At 40.6% G+C, this 22,151-nt stretch overlaps 1 protein-coding gene and 1 long non-coding RNA gene across 14 annotated transcripts in view; one reads left to right on the top strand and one right to left on the bottom strand.

Annotated features, from left to right (window-relative positions):
- BLACAT1 (BLACAT1 overlapping LEMD1 locus) overlaps positions 1–16,038 on the top strand; it is a 79,473-nt gene extending 63,435 nt beyond the window's left edge. For 3 of the 13 annotated variants that reach the window (XM_083617208.1, XM_083617199.1, XM_083617207.1), the window contains exons 2-4: positions 6,721–6,921; positions 7,677–7,813; positions 11,117–16,038. In XM_083617208.1, the coding sequence (XP_083473334.1) occupies positions 6,760–6,861 (102 nt within the window). In that variant the 5' untranslated portion in view covers positions 6,721–6,759 and the 3' untranslated portion in view covers positions 6,862–6,921; positions 7,677–7,813; positions 11,117–16,038. Of the gene's footprint in view, positions 1–2,719; positions 2,776–3,257; positions 3,551–3,587; positions 5,562–6,720; positions 6,922–7,676; positions 7,814–11,116 lie in introns of those variants that run through there. The other 10 variants (XM_083617203.1, XM_083617204.1, XM_083617205.1 and 7 more) reach the window with 9 other exon arrangements.
- LOC310764063 overlaps positions 1–22,151 on the bottom strand; it is a 436,509-nt gene that overhangs the window by 277,585 nt on the left and 136,773 nt on the right. The window lies entirely within an intron of this gene.

The following is a 22,151-nucleotide window of genomic DNA, read 5'->3' as shown; positions in this document are numbered from 1 at the left end:
TAATGGTCAGGGGTCCCTTTACCTTTACCTTGTATACTTTTTATTATGAGTAGCCGTCTAAGGGAGCACCTGCTCTTTCTTGCGGTAGAATCTACCACAGTTCTAGAGGTGCCTAACATATCACTATTACTTGACTTTCTTGGTTAATATTCAAACTGAGTCGTGGAGGAGGTGCTGTATCTCAGTGGCAGACCACATATTTTTCACGCCCAAAGTCCCAAGTTCAGTTTCTGTTTCCTCCAGGTAAGGCTGGGGGAAATTCCTGATGGAAATCCTGGAGAATCAGTATAGACAATGCCGTTCAGAATAGACAAGGCTGAGCTAGATAGACCCAATAGCCTGACTCAGTGTAAGACAGTACTGTACCTATTTTGTCTGCAGTTTTCTTGGTCAAATGTTGATACAGTTAAAGTTTATTTTGTGTTTCCTTTATTGCCTGGCAGTTCAAACATGCAGGTTTATAGACCCAGTTCACATGCCATGTTAAACCATGCAGGTGAGGAAACAAGCCCATGGGCCTATGTAGGCTTATCATTTCCTTCTCTCCAAACAAACCCTCAGCCCAGGTTTGCACACTGTGACAATCCTGACTCTGGCTGTGAAGAGCAGGACAGGAACAAAAGTGTACGTGCTCATTAAATCATTGTTTATTTTAAATGGTGGTGTAATGTTATTTACCAACATCCTCATATTCCTGGATTTTTTAAATGGCATCCAGGCATAGAGATGCACCCTTAAATTATACAGGCCTGTAATCATCTGATACAAAACAATCATTTCTGTGGTTGAAGATTTGATGGCTGGCTAGTCTAATCTTTTCAGTGTAGATCTTAGAGAGATTGATGCACTCATGTGATCAGGACTAAATATGTGGTCATGACATCATGCTCTGCCTGTATTGACTATTATCCATGATTTGGTCAGAGCAGGCTCCTTTGAAGGAGTCCATTTATATTCTAATGTTTGCTCCTGCACTTTTCCTGGACACATAGTAGATATGCCCCAAGAAGGCATACTCCAAGAGAAGAATAGTTCCCTTACCAATATATACTTTTTGTGTCGGTGGTGGAAACGGGAATTAAAAATCAGTCCATTTCCTTGCTCTTTCCATAGGACAATTTCCCTCTAATTCCTTGTGTAGGGCTTTAACAAACTGGATCTCCTCCTTTCCTCGTGGCTGGGAGAATGTGTGAAAATGGATAAAGATTTCCAATTTCAGCAGCAGGGCCCTAACTGTTAAGAAGAGCAAAAACCTGGTGAAATCGGTAATTGTTGGTCTAAGGAATTGGTTCTGTCCAGCTGGTTCAGAAAGACATTTATTAGAGCTCAGGGAAAGTGACATTATTAAAGTGAGCATGCTGATTTCAGACAGCTCCCAATTCATCACTCTGACAGTGACAAACACAGTCTGAGGTTAAGCAAATGACTAAAGAGAATTCTTTGGTTTTACATTTTTAATGCTCACCACATTTTCTTGGCTGCAGAGGGTTCTATTCAAAGGATCCTCTCCCTTGAATAGAAAGGGCAGAACAGGGCCATGAAACATGCTTGGATTTTGCAAATCAAGTAGGGCATCTGTCACTCCACTAGCGCTAGTTCATTTATTTTTTAATTATTCCTCACTCCTTAAAAGATCCCTTTTCTCCATTTTCAAGAAGAACAGGAGCATTTGACTCAGCTGTGCTGCCTCTGTTCTTCCAGGCTCGTTCATCATTGTCTGCCCCCGAATGGAAAGTGGAGGGTCAGTTTTAAAAGGCTCCATGCTACAAGCTTTCCTAAATACATCAATAGCTCCCTAATGGAATTGGGGCTCTTGTCGTTCAGACCACCCAGGTCTTCCAGCAAGCAAATGTACCTCAGGTACTTTGGTATATACTCTATCCCATTAGCAGGCAATCTCATGCTACAATGTAAGCAGATTATTGTCTTTGCCACGGCTTCCCTTTCGACAGTAACATGATGTTGGACTACTGTAAGGAGCTCTACATGGGGCCAATCTTGAAGACATTTCCAAAACTTCAATTGGTCCAGAAAGTTGCCTCTAGGATGTTAGCAGGGATTGGGAGATTGGTGCATATAACTTGGGTGGGATGTTTCCTTATGGCTTTGGGTTGCCTTGGGCAAGATAAACGACTGACACACACACACACATATATATATGATTGTGTATCAACTATACTTCTTACTAATTCAAGGTACAGCCTAGGAACTTTAAAGCCTTAAATCACCTGATGCCAGGGTATCTTCAGATTTGCCACTTCTTGTGAGAACTTTCCCAAGAATTCCATTGCACTGTAGCGTAGCAGATGGACACAAAAGAGAGGTCCATCAGGTGTGGTGCTCAGGTTGAGGAGCAGCTTACTTACAAAGGTTCACCTGAGCAATCCATTGGCCTCAATGAGTGGCAATGAAGGCAATTCATCTAAGTGCATTTAATTAACTTGACCTCTCATATGTACGGTACATTACTAATCTTATGATATTTATAGTTTGATTTTTTTATTGATTACTTTTTTAGTGAGTTGCCTTGAGTAGAGAGTGACAAATTTGTCCATTTTGTATTGTTCAGTTTTTCATTTTTCTCATTTTGAGTCCAGTTCATCACATTTCCACATCAGGCTATGCACAATCCTTTTGATCTTAATCTTTTTTTTAAAAAAAAAAAAGAACCATGACAATGTATTTTTTAAAAAAAATAATTATTGTCTATATGTCATAGAGTTGGAAGGGACTAGAAGGTGATCCAATCCACCCACCTGCTCCAAAACAGGAGCTGTAAGTTGTTTTAAATTGTTTTTTAAATTGTTTTTAATGCTGTAACACACCCTGGAGGGAGGGAGGGAATAAAATAAAATAAATAAAATAAAATAAAATAAAATAATAAAAAAGTCTCTTCATCCAACCTACTCTCTCACACCAGATTACAGTGTTCTACTAGCACTATTTAATGAGCCTATGAAGAAAATAGTTTTAGGTGCTCAGGTAAAAGTGGAAAGCCACATTAAGCTGGGGAAAGCAAACACATAAAATAAAAATACTTTTCCTCTTTCAAATCCAAAAGCAGCAGGGCATCTATCCTGAATACTTAGTTGAAAAATATATTAACTTTGGAAACCAAAGCTTCCAAAATTATTTAGCAGGACACGTTAGCATTGAGCCCAGTGGAAGCAATTTGTTTGCATCATTTAGTTCTGATGAGTTGTGCTCTCTTATGACACTTGATACACATGTACTTTAAATTATATATTTATTAACAGCAGGTGCGTATTGTAGGCCACGGACAACTTGAAATCCACCACAGCCCTTCAGACTGTCAAATAAGGAGATGAAGACCAGATGGAGAGTGCCTGATGTTGCAGGTGCAAACATGACATTTTCGAGTATTTTTACTTTTCTTTTAAAAAATTAAGATCTTATGCCCTCTTTTAAACAGCGTTATGCTTTGCAGACATTTATAGTAAAAGAAGTTTTGAAACCATTTCAGAACACAACACAATAAAAAACAGTATGTGACACACTTTCTTCCTGAGTGTACACATGGTATTTAAATACACTTTTCCTTATGCTATGTATTCAAAGTATGCAATAAAAAAACTTAAGAAAATAAAATGGCTTAAAAACTGTGATTTCTCTGGTGATGTGTGATGTTTGGCATTCATTTTATTCCTCTACTTTGGTTTTAGGAAGTGTTTTTGTTTTTAACATGAAAACCAGAGGGGAGGGAATATAAACACAGAAGCTGAAAATTTAAGGATGTCCATAGAAAGTGGGTTTCCTTTTTCCTATTTTCTTTGCCTTCCTTTAATGGAATCTGGTGTCGACTAAGCTATTCTAACACTTTCTGACAATGCCATTTACCTAGAGAGGATTGACAGCAAAATTGCAGGCTGAAAGCAAAGAATGAGTTCACTTTTGTGGCTGCATAACTAGCCTTGCAACAGCTTCGTTTGGTAGAACTGGCTCTCTCCTGGCCATTACCTCAGAAAACTCTTTTGCACGAATGCAATATAAGCAGCTGAGAGAGGCACAGAGCTGGCGGTCTGCTCACAAACCTTGCAGACAGGAAGACTCATTAAGGAGTCCCTAGTCATTGCTTTGTGAGTCTCAGAGGAAGCATCAGGGGCCTTATTTAAACTAGGTGTCTGGCAGACAGGTATACCAAAACCTGTCAAATGAAACTGGGGGTGGGGGTGGTGAGCGTGCAGCTGAATAAGTGAGTTCAATGGGAGGTGTGCATTTGTCTTGCTTATCTGCACAGGGACTGCTTTGTGCTGAAGGCAGGGCCTGTCACTGCAAAGACAAGGTCAGGCTGAAACAGAAAGGATAAAGCGAGCCTCCTCTGGTTCCCAGGTTACAGGATGGGAGGGATGCAATTTTTATTGCCATGTGGAACTGACTGTTCTGAGGTGCTGAAGGGTTATTTAATGAATGCCTAGCGGCTGTGTTTGAAGTTAGAAGGTCAGTCAAATATTCCCTGTAACCTTGGAGGGCTTAATCATGCCCTGAGTGCTAGCCGAGCTATTGAAGAGCAACCATGGCAAACCGGGGATTTTGGCTTTCGCCTTTTCTTTTTTCATCTGGCTGAGGTAATTCGCAGATTGGAATGCTGTGATTCGGTGGGGGCAGGAGTGCGAATGGTGGTGGGGGCGCTGGCGGGGAGAAGAAAAAAGTCATTTGGACTCCGTATGTTTGATTTTACTTCACAAGCTTTGTGCAAAGAAAATAATTGTTAGGGCTTTGCTGGAGTCTCTATGTTCCCTACGAGAAGTTCAGGCCCTAGACATCTTTTCATCTTAAGATGAAACCTCATTTTAAAAACAACATCGCAGAGATGGAGTGAGGGAAATGACTGGTGCCCACATTGCTTCACATTGCTCTGCAATAAGGCCAACCTCAAAAGCTGTCGCTTAGTTCATATTCTTCATGGTTAAGTTGGCCTCCAAGCCATTGCTTAACGTTGATTCATGATCACGCCTTTTGCTTGCCTGGATGGAGGACTGAGAGTTGGGAGGGGGGAATGCTGTGTTATTTTTCTAGGAAAAGAGGTGTCAAAACTGACTATGAACAGCCTCCCTTGTTCTCTTATAATGGCAATGAGACCCACCTGAGAGATGCCAGGACTGAGTTCCACCAAGTTCTGGCTGAAAAATAGCCCAGGGGGATGTACGTGTATGTCGAATTTAGCCTCCTTTACAAAGGTAACCTTTACACTCATTGCTCCACCTATCTTTTGAGGTGATGTTATTGTTTTATTGACTGGTTTCATTGCATCTTTTATTTGAGTGTGACCTGCCTTGAGATAGTTTGCGAGAAAGGCTGGGATATAAAACGTGTGAATGAAGGGATGAATGAGTCAATACATACCAAATTCATGATAGCAATTCTAAATGCCCAATGTGGGGATCAAACCTACAGTGGTGAAGCTGTACTCTGCCGCCTCAGCTAGCCACGCTGGTGTAGGAAAGGTGAACGATTAGAACATCCATACATTACTGATGCCAAATGGAAGCCAGAAGTGGGTGAGTGGCTTTGCAGCAACAACCATACCACAAAGATAATATGTGAGTCACTGGACCATAGTCAGAAACAATGAGGCGGAATGATGGAGATGAGGGGCAGCCACCCAGTGCTTAATTTCTAATGTGAGAGATGCGAGGCGACCCATACCTAAACTGTATATTCATGAAAGGCATATGTGGTTTCAGGTGTGCAGGGGGCGGGGGGTGCCGCTGGCAAACCCAGCCACAGTGTGCATTTCATATTGAAGTGTTTGCAAAAAGAAATCCTTTCCACATAATATTTACAGAAACAGCTTTTTCAAAGATGAGTTTCTGGTGGCCTTTTTTGGGAACAAAACAACAAAAAAGTGGGGAGTGTCAAAACTATAATTTGGGGGGAGGAATCGTAGATTGAATCCAGGGGTTGATCTACTATGAAACTAATGAAGCTAATCCCAGAGAAGCCCCAGAAGCGACCTTAGTCCACATGGCTTTAAAATTTGCTTTAAAAAGTGCATCATGCATATATGTAACATTTCCCTAATTTTCATCCCCTCCCTTCAGTAACTCAAACTATAAGACATAGGACATTTTTGTTCACACCAGTGACTTTGACATGAGATAATCCAGTACAGCAATTTTAATGAAAAACTGAGATGTAGTAGTTAATTTTTTTAAAAAACGTGGTGATGTGTTGTAGAATAACCCAATTAAGAAGATAGCAGTGGTTAGCCAGACCTCATTGCTGGTTGCGAAGGGCTCCCCCATAACAGTTTAAACTTCAGGGCCCACCAAATGTAGGCCCACCACTGATTGAATCTGATTGTGGATGGCAGCAGCTATCCATGTTCAAGGAACGTAGGGTGCTGCCTTCTACCAACCAGGTGAGGCCTTGCCCATCTGGTGCAGGACAATATTCTCTGATGGTTTGCAGGGTCTCAGGGAAAGATGTTTAACTGGAGATGCTAAGGATTGAACCCTTGGACCTTTTGCTTGCAAAGCATATGCCTCACCACTGAGCTTGGTCCCCGGTCCCTGGTCCCCCCCCAGTATGTAGAGGTTTTAGGTGGGGGAGCCGAGATTCATTGTAGGTGGAAAACCCGCTGTTCTCTAATGCACTGAGCATTTGGAACGCTGCTCTAAAGTGAAAGTAAGAGATGTTCTGCTGGAAAGCGGGGAAAGAAACCCAAGCTTTTCTCTTCTCTCACCTTACTTTGCATAGATTTCCTTGGATGCTCCTGTCCTTTGCCTGTCCCAGGGGATGCCCCAGTTCACCTTTGCTTGCTTCTGTGGGCTCCATGGCTTCTGCAAGATGAAGAGGAAGAAGGAAGAGCCCAGCGCTGAGCAAGAGACAGCGGTGTGACCTTTCCTTTGTGCATCATCTTACTTCTCTCTGTTGAGTTGGAGGAGCACAGCAACTGTGGTATGATGCTGTTACCCTTGTAGGCTACCTGCTGCCCACTCTCATGGCTCTGTTCTGGGGGGGAACTGAAGGGTGCAGCATCCACCAGCACAGGGCTGCATGTGGCCTCCAGCCAAATTTTCTAGAGCCCTTAAGTCAATTTCCAAAAAGCCCTCTGCAAGCTATTAGTTTAGACCTCTGGGAAGAGAAAGCTTTCCCTCCACCAACAGCCTGCTGTGCAGGGAGACAGGACAGAAAGAGAGGATGTCAGAAAGTGAGAGAGAGAGAGAGAGAGAGAGAGGTGCCAGAAAAAAGAGAGAGAAAAGGAGTGACCCCACTCATTTTTTTGGTCTGGCCTGTTCTGGCCCTACCCACAATAATCATGTGCCCCTGACAGAATGTGGCCCTCAACAGGAGAAGGGTTGCCCACTCCTGCACTAGCATCTCTGCATCGTCATAACTATTTTTAACATCACCACAGATTTGTGGAGGTGTCAACGGAGAGGTTGGAGCAAACCAAAGGAATGGTCTTTCTGGTGGAGGCTGAGTGGGGAGAACCTAGCTCCATGGCCCCCACAGAGATGCTGCCCCTCTCCTTTCGGCTCTTCCATGGAGCTTGATGGATTAGCTCAGGAAGGAATACTGGCAGGAAGAGATGAACCCATTATGTGAATGATAGCCTCTCTCATCAGTGCCGGCAGTGGGAAGAGGAGAATGTGGAAGACGTTAATCTGCTTTATTACATTTATTTCTCTCTCCTTGTTTTTCTCCCCTAGAGACTTTGCAGGCTTGGGGCGGGGGGAAACCTCGCTCTGTGCAGACAGGAATGTAACTGAGGATCCAGAAACCAAGCTGGGCAAAATGGCAATTCTACACGGTGTCCTATTTGGAATTACCCTGAGCCTTAGAGACGGTGGGTATCATGACTTAAAAGATTCTGTTAGCTTCTTAAGATACCACTTTACTGGGTTTTTTTCATCTATTGTGTAAGAAAGCTGCCTGCAAAATCCTCCGGATATAATCAAAATTAATTTGAAAGTTCATTTAGAAACAAAGCACTAATGTGCTTATATTGGATTATCTTAATGAACATTCTGTCATACACTTTCATATAAAATCTAGTAGATGCCCCCCCTTTCTATTGAAGCGTTGCCACTTGCACATTGAAAAAGAAGAAGAAATTCATAACAAACAAACAAAATATAGATGTGGTAAGTACAGCTATTTAGAGATGCAATGCAGCACAGCACAATGGGAAAAACAGTGACCAGGTGACCTTATGTGCCTGCTCAGTCTGCTGTCTCAGGTCCTCACACCTGAGGGGCAAGTTGAAGACCCTGCAGCTCCTCCTCCCTATGGTTTTAAACTTAACTTGGACTAGATAGTCCTCCCAAGAGAGGATGTCCTCAAACAGAAGATTGTCCTATGTAAAGTAGGACACATGGCCACCCCATTAATTGTTGAGCCCATTTCAATTATTGAATAAAACCAAAGAAGGCATGAGGGAGAAGGGAGCCTTTTAACTATATAAATATACTTGTTTTAACTGATTTTAATATTGTATTTTTCCATTGTTGTAACCCAGCTTGGGGCCTTATAATTAAGTGTAGGATACGAGACCTAATTAATAATAATGAATGAACAAATACTACCACCATTACTACTGCTGCAGGCCGCCTGACCCTTGACAGTGTAAAATTTCCTGAGCTGGAACTATCATTCTAATGCATGGTGTTCCAGTGTATTTATATTAGGATTGAGGAACTAGATCTGGCTAAAGAATCAGATGCGTAGCGGCCAATCCTCCATGGGCCACTTGGGCAGATGAGAAGGGATGCCTACCTGTCAGTCACCTGGCATTAGCTGACTGAAACTGCAAAGGAAGATGGTTCCTTCATTTGTGATCCCAAATTGAATCAGATACTTTAAAAATTTAAGCAATGGCTGCAAAGGAAGACTCAGGAATGCACCGCTGATGCTTTCTTTGTAGCCTTGGCTTGAATTCTGCCCTTTTTGAATATAACATCTTTTTCTGTCATTGGGCACAGGAGAAGTGGGCATGGTTCACCCAAGACAGCCTAGTGGGCCGACTTCTGAGACCATTACTGCTTTTTTATCATGAGGGCATAATTTGATGGATGTCACGTCACATATCTTTATTCTATGGGGCACAGGAGATTAATACAGAATAAATCTAGCCCTGGAAGTATCTGATGAGCTGACTGTGGATGGCATGCAAGTTTATCTTATGATAAACTCTCTTAACCTTTCCAAGCTCCTCATCTCTGCCAAGAGACCAGATTTGCACCATAGTAGCAAAGCTGTACATGCTGGTGACTTGAGCTCTTTTTAGGAGGACTTACAAGTCTGGCTGATTGCCAACAAGCACACAGCAATTGTTCTATTTTCTTAGCCCATAATGGGAATGTAAAATTTGTGTCCAGTAAAGATGACCAACTATGAGCTAAATATGATGTCATTCCAGGGAAGGGGTCCCCCCCCTTTTTGTAAAGAAAGAAAATAGAAACTAAATAGGTTTTAATCAATCTTTGTCAAGTTCTAGGGAATGATGTTGCTGTAGGAGATGGCTGAAATGTTCCAAACTTGTAATTCTAAAGAGCAGTAAAATAATGGGCATGAAGCCACAATGAGGATTCATCTCCTCACAGAATCAGTTTTAAAAGTTCACAGGAGTCCTTTTCTCCTTCTCATTGCCATGGAGCTGAATGAAGACACTCATACAAGAGTTTGGCTAGTTCAACTATACACAAAAACAAGGCTAGGAAAGCAGCCTAACTCATCTAACAATGGAAGCTACCCTGGTACAATTTGGCCATCGCAACAAAGAGTGCTCTCTGGATACCACCACCTTATACATTGTTACTTTGGACCAAGTCCCACTGAACTCAGCGGAAGCCTATTTCTGATGTAGGATCAATATATTTTAGATTCATTGTCTTCTCAAAGAGCATTCAAAATGCATTCTAACCACATTTTAGCCACAAAAAGTGTGCAAGTCTCATCTCCATAAAATAAGTGTCAAGATTACCTTACCCAACCCCCCCCCCCCGCCGCTTTAAGATGTTGAACTATCTATGCCACCTTGTACAAATCTGGGGGTGCTAGCCAATAGGCATCCACCAGAGCTGAAATTTCTGCAGTTTAGATTGAACCATGATGAAAACTGCATAACTGGGATTTTTTTCTCCAAAGCTTGCACTAGGACAAACATACACATTTACTTGGAACTACCAAACCATCTCCCATCATGCTTAATAAGTCCTGCCCCCCCCATATACATAACTATATAGCCCTTGATGTTTTCCAGATGAACTGCTCACTACCATTTTCAAGATAAGTTCTTCCCCTCTAAGGAAGGCATTTCCAACAAAACTTATTTAATATGTTCATCCCTATGGAAGGTAATAATGTAAACAGAGTGCACTATCCCCAGTTTCCACATACGTGTACATTCAGACAAGGCTGTATCAGAACTAATCAAGCAGTGACATTGTTTTTGCCCTCATCCTTGTCTCTAAAATTACATTGGCAGACTTCAGTGTTGACTCTAAATCATATGGCTCAGAGTTGTTTAACCTGCTAGTTTATATTTTCCAAGTATCAATACAGTGTAACCTCAGGTTACAGACACTTCAGGTTACAGACTTCACTATCCCAGAAATAGTACCTCAGGTTAAGAACTTTGCTTCAGGATGAGAACAGAAATCGTGCAGCGGCAGTGGGAGGCCCCGTTAGCTAAAATGGCACCTCAGGTTAAGAACAGTTTCAGGTTAAGAACGGACCTCCAGAATGAATTAAGTTCTTAACCCGAGGTACCACTGTACTGCAATGTATGGATGCAAATGACTCATTTTTGATTGGAATCATGTGCATCCGAAAGAAACATAATAATATTTGCAGTTTTTCAACTTTGAGAAAGATGTTTAAAAATGAATGAGCATCAACAGTCAATATAGGTGAGTGGGAAGTTACAGTAGTCGGTGTGTGTGTCAAGATTTTTACCATTAACACTAATTGCCTGCAACTTTGCTTCAGGGTATCTTTCAAGATAGATAATATATTGTCTGTCTGGATAAATATTAGTCTTGCTCGGAGCCAGAATGTCTCCCAAATGTTTAATGGTAGGGTAGGAAACAAAACTGTGTGTGTGATGAAGCTGTCTTCAAAGTTGTGCTTTGTTTTGATCTTTTGACAGAGGTGATGCTGCCAAGACAACTTTCATTGCACCCGTTTAAGGTAAATGACAAGTTTTTGTGAGCAGCTGGACGGGTGCAGGACATGCACAAATTGCAGGAATGAAGCCAAGGAAGGGAGAATGAGTCAAACACCTTGTTGTACAGCTTCCCAAGAAGAAACTGTGCTAAATTATAAACATGAACATCTTTCCCAACCTAAACCACTCTGCTATGTACACTTGCACTACTAATCCTAGAATCTTAAACTGTGAAATAGGAATAAATCCAATAATTGTGTTATTTCTGACTGGCATTTAAAGGTATTACAAAAATATAAGTATCAGGTTAATTTCAGGTTGTACAGTTACTGCATTCCAATATTACCTAAAGTAGAAAGGATACTTTTAAAAAATCATAATACAGTTATATGGTGGGTTTTTGCACTGAGGCTGATATGGCTATAAGAAGCACTTTATTTCTACAGGGTCAGTAGATAATATGTTTTGGGATGAGGTTAGACCAGCATCTAAACGTTCATGGCTTTGTTGCTCGCAAGGATACAGTCCCTCAGGAGATAGAAACAAAGAAAACCAAACATCTACTCAGTATCTCTTACCTTCTACTTATAGCTTATTGCTATAACCATCTGATGTGTTCTCTGAATTTCAAAGCTGAATGCCTGGGTGGTCAGTGAATTTATGAATTTTTCAGAGGGTGGCTGAAAATGTTTTATATTATTTTGTCTGGCCATAGAAAATACTGCAGTGACCAAATCTTGTCATAATTATCATTGTAAGCAATAGGCACTATATTGAAATTGAATGAAATCCTGTGCATATTTAGGTATGCAGTATACAAAATTGTGGGCTGGATTGATTCTGCATCTCTGATTAATGGAAAGAATTGTTATCTACCCCATCTATTTATTGAATGTACCTGCAGTCAATTCGCACAGTCACATTTATGAGTGACCACACGTGTATATAGACCACTAATGATTCAAGTAACGTCTATATAGATTTATATATTTATCTATATACAAATATAGTCTAAGTTTACTCTTAATTATGCTGGAGCCTAGCTAGTGCACAGCAATTTATTTTTATTTCAAAATGTCCTACGTTCTCTGAAATACATATGTGTAGAGATGGGCATTGGTCAAACCCAGCAACTTTGAGATCCTTGGATGTACACACCTTGAACCTACCAGAAACATTACAAGGCCATTATATATCTTTGTGAAATAAATTAGAAACTCAAATGTTTCTTTAGTTAGGTTCGTGAAAGCTGTTTTTTCCACAGGGCAGAGAACTTGCCAAGAAGTTACAAAGACACACAGATAACTCTTTCTGTCTTTGCTATATGACTCCAGCAAGTTCCTCTTCTGGGAACAATGACACTGATTATGTCATTGGATATAACAGTAATATTGTATGTATTCAGGGTCAAAGGTGCTATACAAAAGCTAAGTGTTAGTGATAAAGCACAAGCTTCAGTCCATTCCTTTTGACAAACTACTTAAACACCTACTTATATCTAGCTGTAGGCTTTGAGAATCACAGCTACCTTGGAAGTTAGTTCCTTTGAACAACTTGAGCACAGAGTCATTGAAAAGGGATGGAATTAAGTGTGCCTCCAAACACTTGCTAGGCCAGACCTAATGATAGTGGTCCATATTCACCGTTACTGTAATTCCTGTGACCTCCATGGATGTTCAAAACTCTCCACATTTAAAGGTACTGATGTGTCCTTATCAGCCATCCAAACCTCCTTTGAGCAGTGCATGAGATTCCAGGGGTCTTGGCACTTAACCAAGGTTTGTGTTCCATTTGGAAAATTAAGGCACATATGCAGTGTATTGATGTCCTGAACAGGATAAGCGGCATAGCCTGTATTTTTACACTGCTCTTTCTATCTTCCCTTAATACTCCAAATATGAGCTAAATGATAATATTTACTAATTTAAGAGTTTAGGGGGATCTGCCTGACAACCCATAACAATATGTTTACTGCCATTAACCGACAACCAGGGTATTGAGACTCACTATATAGTCATTTTCAAGCCACCTGTATTGATTTAAAACACTGAGGAATCTAACTCATCCAGAATGCATGTATCATCCATGGGGAATATGCCAGCAGAAACCCCTGCAGTTCCTAGATATAAATCTATGTTATGGGCATCAGAAATGGTAGCGATTGTGGTATTGGAATGTCTGAGGAAACAGATAAAGGCATTGCCTGTAACAAGAGGAGCAAATAAGAGTAACTGAGGGCACGGGCAGAAATACAACTTGGCATAGACTTTGATGCCTTTCCAAGGCACTCCAGTGTGGTGTAGTGGTTAAGAGCGGTAGGCTCGTAATCTGGTGAACCGGGTTCACGTCTCTGCTCCTCCACATGCAGCTGCTGGGTGACCTTGGGCTAGTCACACTTCTCAGCCCCACTCACCTCACAGAGTGTTTGTGTTTGTTGTGGGGGAGGAAAGGAAAGGAGAATGTTAGCCGCTTTGAGACTCCTTCGGGTAGTGATAAAGCGGGATATCAAATCCAAACTCCTCCTCTTCTTCATCTGAAAAAGTCTGATGCTTCCAAGTTCATTATAAAGGATGTCACATTTAGGGAGCTTTCTTCTGTCATAATTATGGGTCATGCCCCATATTAAACCTCCACCTGCCCCCATCAGTGGTAGCTGTTACCTGTTACACATGCTCTGTTCATCTGCGATACTTTGGCCAACTTTTAGAGCTGGCAAGACCAAACTGTGTAGTAGTTAACAAGAGACAGTCAGTTGGGTCATGTCAGGACATATCTCTGCAGCAGGGACAAGCGAGTCTTAAATATTCCTAGCATAGCCCCACAGTCCATCCCCCTCTGCTGCGGACGATTTGTTCAGATCTCACTGCATGGAAAATCTTGAGCCTATCTTGAATGCCTTCTGTGTCTTGTTTTGTTTGCTCACATTGCATTCCCCCCCCTAAAACTCTGAAATATCTATTCAGGCTTCTTTGTGGGAAACCCCCTGGACATAAGGGTAGATGAAAATAGATGCTGTTATATTAACTATTTTTAGATCTCATTGTAATTGTGCCTATCGTGCAGAAAGTTCTTGCCTTGCTATGCCATACTGGTTGGTCTGACCTGGATCTCCAGCTCTTGTCAGTAAAAAGGAGTCTTACTTGAACTGAGGACAGGGAAACACGAAGGCAGAAAATGTCCCCGAAGCTGGCTACATTTGTTCCTACTCCCCTTTTTGCTCTCTGGATTCCATCATATAGGAACGTAAATAGAAATATTCCTCAGTAGTCTTCCAGCCTCAGTAGCCATAGAAACCAGCTATTTTTTATCTATTTTGCATGATATCAATAAATGACTTTTTCTACACTGGATAGACAGGTCAGCTCAGCTTCCTGCTAACTGGATGTCCTTAATAAGCCATGCATATCTCTTGTATAATATTGTACACTGAGAATAGAAAACAGGATTGTTTGTAAGTGCGCAAAGGATTCTGCTATGTAGATAATTCACATTCTATTACGTACCCTTTCAGAGAGAGAAAATATTTACGAGAATTTTTAGAATACACCCTTTGTAGTATTTATTTATTTTTAAAAATGTATTGAGAACCAGGTGGTGGTTGTCATTTATCCTTGATACAGAAGCATTCACTTTTAACAAAGATGACAGCTTTTTTTAAAAAAAAAGACACACCACAGTGTCTCCTTAAGATTAAATTAATGACTGTGAGAATATCATTGTAACACTAAAGAAAGCCAGCCAAAAATAGTGTATTTGTTTTATGGAATCCAGTCTGTATTTGCTAAAAGAGGCTTTTATAAAGCAGGATAAATAATCAAATTTGTATGCTCAATAATCAAGTGCACTTCACAAAAGAACATAATTGCAATTTGTAATGCAGGATGCTTCTCCTAGGATTTCCAGTCCCACAATTGGATGATTATGGTAGTCTGCCATATCTCTTTGGAGTCATAAATGTTTATCCATTTATTTACATTGCAGAGATGAAGGCATTGCAATACATGTAAAATGTTTATTTGAAACCTATACAGTAGAGTCTCCATTGTCAAAACCTTAATTGAAAACTTGTTATCCGAATTCACTGTGTACTTCAGAACTTTTGTATCCCTCTGAAAATAATATTTCCATTTATGTGTCCCACTGAGTATCTGAATGCTTTGGATGACTCCAAGGCCATTTCAACACACATATCTGTACAGAATTGCTGTATGTGCCCTTAAAATCCTACGAGCCTTTTGGTTGGGGAATTTTTTCTGGTGAAAAAAATGGTGCTAAAAATACATATTCATGGATTGTATGTGATATATATGATATATATTGATACAAAGTAAGGCTCATTGACAACTTGCTAGATGTTACTGAGATTACCTTGCTAAAATGAAAGAGATCGTTCTACATGCCCCAAAACCTTAGCTAAGGTAAAATCAGAGAAGCTCCACTGACTTTATTACTGATGCAATCCTGCCGAGCATGCTATATATACATTCCAGTGCTTCTCAACACTGACACAGCAGGACCCTCTTCCAATTGGATCAGTAAACCCCTCACGGCACAGCTGATTTTCTTTTAGCACTTAACAGATATATTTTGGGTTGTAACAACATAAAGCCCAAAGACTTCTGCTTTAACAAGGTGGTTTACAAGGTTGTATTATAAATTATAGATGCCTATCATGTCTGTATCTTTCACTGAAATACTTGCCGATCGATTGGCCTTCTGGCTGATTAATTCCCTTTTCTTCCCAATGCCTGTTTTTGAACTAGCTTGCTTGACTTCAGTTCCTTCCTTTGTATTTTCTTTCTGTAAACTATGCACTTGAAGTAAGCACTTTTTTGCTCTAACTGTGAAAGCATGCTTAGGAGAGCAGATATGTTAATTGCTGTAATAAACAGACTTTATTATTACGTCTCTGTGCAGTCTATAAATTACATCTGCTGTTGCTTGATGCTTTCTTTATTGTTACTACGGATGAACTGAAATACACCCCTAACCTGAACCACTGGTTACTTAAACAAGTGAAAGGAGCACAAAGGTAGAAACACTTGCTGACTATGATCAGGAATAGAAAGCAAAAGGGTGGCTGAAAGAGAAGGCAAATGAGACCGCTTTGCTGGAAAATGAGCTGTCCACCCTCCTTTTTATTATTCAGTATGATGCAAACAACACAGAAATAGCACAGCCATTATAATGTTTTCAGTTAACAAGTTTTTAGATCTGTATACACTACCCTGGCAGCCTAGAATATTCTAGATGTTTGGGCCACTGGGCCAGGAAATCCAAAAGGTGCCCTCCAAAGTGGCACATGCCTAACATCTTGCTGTTCTTTAAAGCCATCTCCAAATCTGATGCTTAATGGTAGGATGAACTCTGCATGACAATGTGGAAAGGAAATAGAATGAGTGGGAAGGTCCTCTTAAATCCCTGCTGATGTATCTAGGCATATCCACCCTGGCACCTCCAGGCAGGGATGAAGAAAAACCTGTAGTTAGTGTAGACCAGTGAAGGCCAAACTTGGCCCTCCAGCTGTTTTGGGACTACAGTTCCCATCATCTCTGACCACTGGTCCTGTTAGCTAGGGATGATGGAAGTTGTAGTCGCAAAACAGCTGGAGGGCCAAGTTTGGTGTAGACTGGTGTAGACCAAGGATGAGGAATCACAGGCCTGGAGGCCAATGTAAAAGCCTCTTTCAAGCCCTCATGACTCTCCCTTGGCCATACATGCTTTCCAGGCCACAGCCCTCACCAGCCCTGCTTTGTACTCTCCTAGGGTGTAGTTGCCTGGCTGGAATATGTATGCAAACTTGGGTTAGGATTGCCTGGATGGAAGACTGAGGGAGAAACTAGTCTACCATAAAGGTAAAGGGACCCCTGACCATTAGGTCCAGTTGCAGACGACTCTGGGATTGCGGCACTCATCTCGCTTTATTGGCTGAGGGAGCCGGCATGACTAAGCCGCTTCTGGCAAACCAGAGCAGCGCACGGAAACGCTGTTTACCTTTCTGCTGGAGCGGTACCTATTTATCTACTTGCACTTTGATGTGCTTTCGAAATGCTAGGTTGGCAGGAGCAGGGACCGAGCAACGGGAGCTCACCCCGTCATGGTGATTCGAACTGCCGACCTTCTGATTGGCAAGCCCTAGGCTCTGTGGTTTAACCCACAGCACCACCCGCATCCATACAAACATAATAAATTCACATTTGCTGATGTGCCCACTCTTGTCTCTGGTCTGTTCCATTGGCAATGCTTTTTACTAGAACCAACTAATATGTCACCAAATCATGACAAGCTTTCCACTTCTACAGAAGTCTATCAGGCAAGATGCTACACAAAGTATGGGGGAGGGGAGGGTGAAGTACAAAAACTAGCCTGGGTGTTGTAACCAGGTCAGCTTACAGATTCAGTTCCAAGATGGAGATTGCAGAGTGACTGGCCTCTACCAGGTGTCAGAGCCATGAGGACGCCCCTTATCCATTCTCCTCGTATGTTGTGTAAGATATTTGAGTTCTGGGGAACTCACAAATTTGTTAGAATTTTGTGACATTTTGGTTGGTCCTAAGACAGCTATTGCTCAGGGAGATCTTGAGATGAAGACTGAAACCAAAGAAGCATCCAAAAGACGAAAATGTTGTAGTTACAGATAACCTTGGCTACCCTCACAGGTCTAATTCCAGCATTTAATCTACTGGATAAATGGTTCTTTAGTAAGATGGGTGTGTTCCCTAATACCTTTTATTGCCTTAGATATTCCAGGTTCTAAAAATAAAACTGCAAAAGTTGTCACCATTTTTAAATAGACTTGAAGGATTTTTTAAACATGATGGTTTGTGATATATATATATATCTATATATCTATATATCTATATATATATATATATCTGTATAACTTTATTTTCAAGGTCTAGGCCTTCATAAGACATACCTGAATGTATTAAAACAATACAAATACAATAAAAAATCAACAGAAAGATAACCAACATAAATCAGATTATTATTATTATTTTTTATAAATATTTATTAAGTTTTCCAATTTTATGCAAACACAAAAAGAAAAAGAAAAATATTGAAAACAAATCGATTTCAATAACAATTTTTCGGTGACATGTTTCTTTGACTTCCTCATATCTCCCCTTCTTGTTTTCTAGTTCAAATTGTTAATCCAGCAAATCCTAATCTCTTAACATTCCTTTTAATTAACACCTTATTTTCCACTCAACTTTTTAAATTTTATGACTTAATTTTAATCCCTGTTTTCTTTATCATAACAGCTAGAGACCACAAAAGTTCAATCCAGCATCTTTTCAGAGTTCATTAATTTTGTAGTATTTCTGTAAATAATCCTTAAATTTCTTCCAATCTTCTTCTGCCGACTCTTCTCCCTGGTCGCGGATTCTGCCGGTCATTTCTGCCAGTCCCATACAGTCAATCAACTTCATCTGCCATTCTTCCAGAGTGGGTAGATCTTGAGTCTTCCAGTGCTTTGCTATAAGTATTCTTGCTGCCGTTGTAGCATACATAAAAAAAGTTCTGTCCTTCTTTGGCACCAAATGGCCGACTATGCCCAAGAGAAAAGTCTCTGGTTTTTTCAAGAAGGTATACTTAAATACCTTTTTCATTTCATTATAAATCATTTCCCAGAAAGCCTTAATCTTTGGGCACGTCCACCAAAGGTGAAAGAATGTACCTTCAACCTCCTTACATTTCCAACATTTATTATCGGGCAAATGATATATTTTTGCAAACTTGACTGGGGTCATGTACCACCTGTATATCATTTTCATAATATTCTCTCTTAAGGCATTACATGCCGTAAATTTCATACCTGTGGTCCATAACTGTTCCCAGTCAGCAAACATAATGTTGTGTCCAACATCTTGTGCCCATTTAATCATAGCTGACTTAACCGTTTCATCCTGTCATAAATCAGATTAAAGCAGCAAAAAGAATACAGAGAGCCTCCTTTTTTAAAAAAAACAAACCCCAATTCAAATAAAAAGAAACCAGCCTTTTATAATATTTCAAGATCACTTGTCTTTTTTGTTATTTCCCAAAGAGAGCAACCCTAGTATGAGAAAAGGACATATGAAACACTATCATCTATATGTAGCCTATATCCAAAATCCAGGAAGGTCACTTGAAACTCTATAAGAGATCAATAAACCTCAGATTTAAGCCTTATTTGATGTGGAGAGCTCCAAATCTAGTAATCTAATCCAAAATGAAAAATAAATGTGTGAACCACCCTAAAGATGAAGTGTAAAAGAACCACTCTTTTCCTTTCTCTGCTTTAATGGTAAAATATATTCCTGTGAATTATTAGATTATTAGAATTATTAGATTCCTTAGGTAAGATATAAAGAACAAAGTAGCAGCAGTCTGTATCAAAACAAGTACATGCTTCACAAAGCTTTTTCCTGGGATATAAAATGTCAAGACAAACTTTATTATCTATTGCAGTGGTGGGCAGACTTCAAACATGCTTTTTCCCTAGAACTCAAGAGCTGGAGTGAAGTGCAAAATATTGGCTTAGAAAGAGGAACAGACATATACTTAGAACTAACAAAGAGGGCACCTCTAGGAATAACCCATCCCAGAATATTTTTCAGTGTCGGAACTGAAATAAAAGTCCTTTCACACAAAAATCCATTCTTGGTTTCCCCCCCCCTCATCTATGCTTTTTTTTTTGTTTTTTTTTTGTTTCAGTAGCCTAATTTCAGGAGGAAAGCTGAAGTTATGGGAGTCAGATATCTTTGCTAAGGACCTGGTAGATATGGATCAACTTTTTGCCTACCCCTGACTATTGTATGTGCGTCATTAAAAGTTGAATAAATTATACCGGAAACTTCAACAAACATGTTAAAAAACCCCATTTATTATAAGATACAAGGCATTTAGAGATATCCTAAGGTAAAACTTCAATAGGGGCTCTTCCAGAAATCAGCTTCCTTAGGGACAGCAGCTGCTGATCTGAGAGTACATTTTAACCAAAAAAAAGTGCTGGTAAAAGTGCTAAAGAAGTATTTAAAAAGCAAACAATTCAGAGAATGGGCACATAATAGCGTTAAGAAGATGAGGTCCGCATGGGGCAACTGAGATTAGGGCCCTGAGCAGACTCTTTCAGAGGTCCTGACAGGTTCAGGCCGCTTCCAGCTGTTGAGGATGCTAGTGATAATAACAATAAAAAAGATGACATGTGAAAACAATTAGACACCAAAAACTGGTTTTGCTTATATATACAGCAGATCTCAGAAGACATGTTCATCACGGTCCAATTTTGTGCCATCAGAACCGATGTATTTTTACGAATATTTGTGAGCATTTTAAACTCTTTAACAGAACAAAATCTGTATCAGTTAACAACAACAAAATTACATTTAATTTGCTTAAATTTGCAGCCCTAATTGGACAGAGTGCGCCACTTTTTGGGGGGATGTCTGATGCACATAAATACAAGTTGTGAAACTTATCTAACGCCAAAAAACAAACAACTGTGTGAGGTCCCCACCCTAAATCAATAAGTGTCTAAATTTAATGCCTTGGCAAAATGGCCTTCCTGGGTCCCCTTCTGCTTGGCCTTTGCCCTGAGTGCACAAAAAAACACGGCTCTGGAACCTGTCTTTTACTTCACAAAACAGTTAGAAAGAAGTGATTGATGCCAAAGCTTGATAAATAGCAGGTTAGATAAGAAAAAAATTAACCTGAAATGGAGTCAGTGAAAGCTATTATTTCAATGGTATTTCCATGTAAGCATTTGTTGGTTTGTACCTTTATTATAGGTATTTAGGGATGCGGGTGGCGCTGTGGTCTAAACCACTGAGGCTTAGGCTTGCCGATCAGAAGGTCGGCAGTTCAAATCCCTGCAACAGGGTGAGCGCCCGTTGTTCGGTCCCAGCTCCTGCCAATCTAGCAGTTTAAAAGCACGTCAAGTGCAAGTAGATAAATAGATACCACTCCGGGGGGAAGGTGAAGGGTGTTTCCGTGAACTGTTCTTGTTGGCCAGAAGCGGCTTAATCATGCTGGCCACATGACCCAGAAGCTGTCTGCGGACAAACACCGGCTCCCTCAGCCAGTAAAACGAGATGAGCGCCACAACCTGAGTCGTCCGCAACTTAATTGGTCAGGGGTCCCTTTGCCTTTATTATTTAACCCAGGCCCACTTCACATATAGGTTAGTTTTCATATATCTTTTCCCCCAAACACCAATGTCTCTTTGGTCAGAGGTCTGCACATTTAATTTTATGGCAGCCAGCAGCAGCAGGCTGCCCTCAGTTTAAAAATAACTATTTTGACAGTTTTGATGCAGCTATGTGAACTACATGATTTTTGCATTCTGTACTGCCTGGAGCTATATGAGCTGAGAATAAGGCAGTAAGGAAAAAGATCAGACAGTGCCATCTGCAGGGCTTTCCCTCAGCTTTTTTTTCCACAGAACACAGCAGCTAGCAAAGCAGCACTTTGGAAACTTAATTCCTTCCACGAGGGCACTTCACCACAGCAGGAGTCTAAGATTCACAGTAGGCTGAAGATAGGCCAGGTTTTTTGGATATAAGTGAAAGCAATGAATGGTGTCATAAACATCATTTACAGAGATCCCTGATGAGGAAGAAAGGATAGAAGGGAAAATTGTCACTTAACCCTTGGGTTGCAACCTTATTGATGAAGCCGTTAAATTAACCTTTTAAAACTAATTGCACAAGCATCCCTGTTTACTCAGACAACATCTGGAGAAAAGTTAATGATTTTGGAGATTTTCAGTGCAAAAAAATTAAGTATAAATTTCATACAGAACCATCTTAGAAGTATTCTCTTTACTAAAGATCCACCATCTTCAAATGGGCTGTATGGGGTGTTAGGACATGAGTAGTACCTCTACTGTTGGGGGACATGTTGTGCTCCTTCTGGGGTAGTTTCTCCATCTTTGGTCCCCACCCTGCACTCAGCTCTCATCTGTGGCTCCTGGAAGCTGCCAGCATTTGACAGCAGCCACACCCCAGGAACAGCTTCAACTGGCCAGCTAAAC

The sequence above is a fragment of the Podarcis filfolensis genome (genome assembly GCF_964270895.1).
Source record: "Podarcis filfolensis genome assembly, chromosome: 6".
Taxonomy (NCBI): Eukaryota; Metazoa; Chordata; class Lepidosauria; order Squamata; family Lacertidae; genus Podarcis; species Podarcis filfolensis.
Note: the sequence above shows the minus strand (reverse complement) of the source record. Positions and strands in the feature narration are given on the sequence as shown.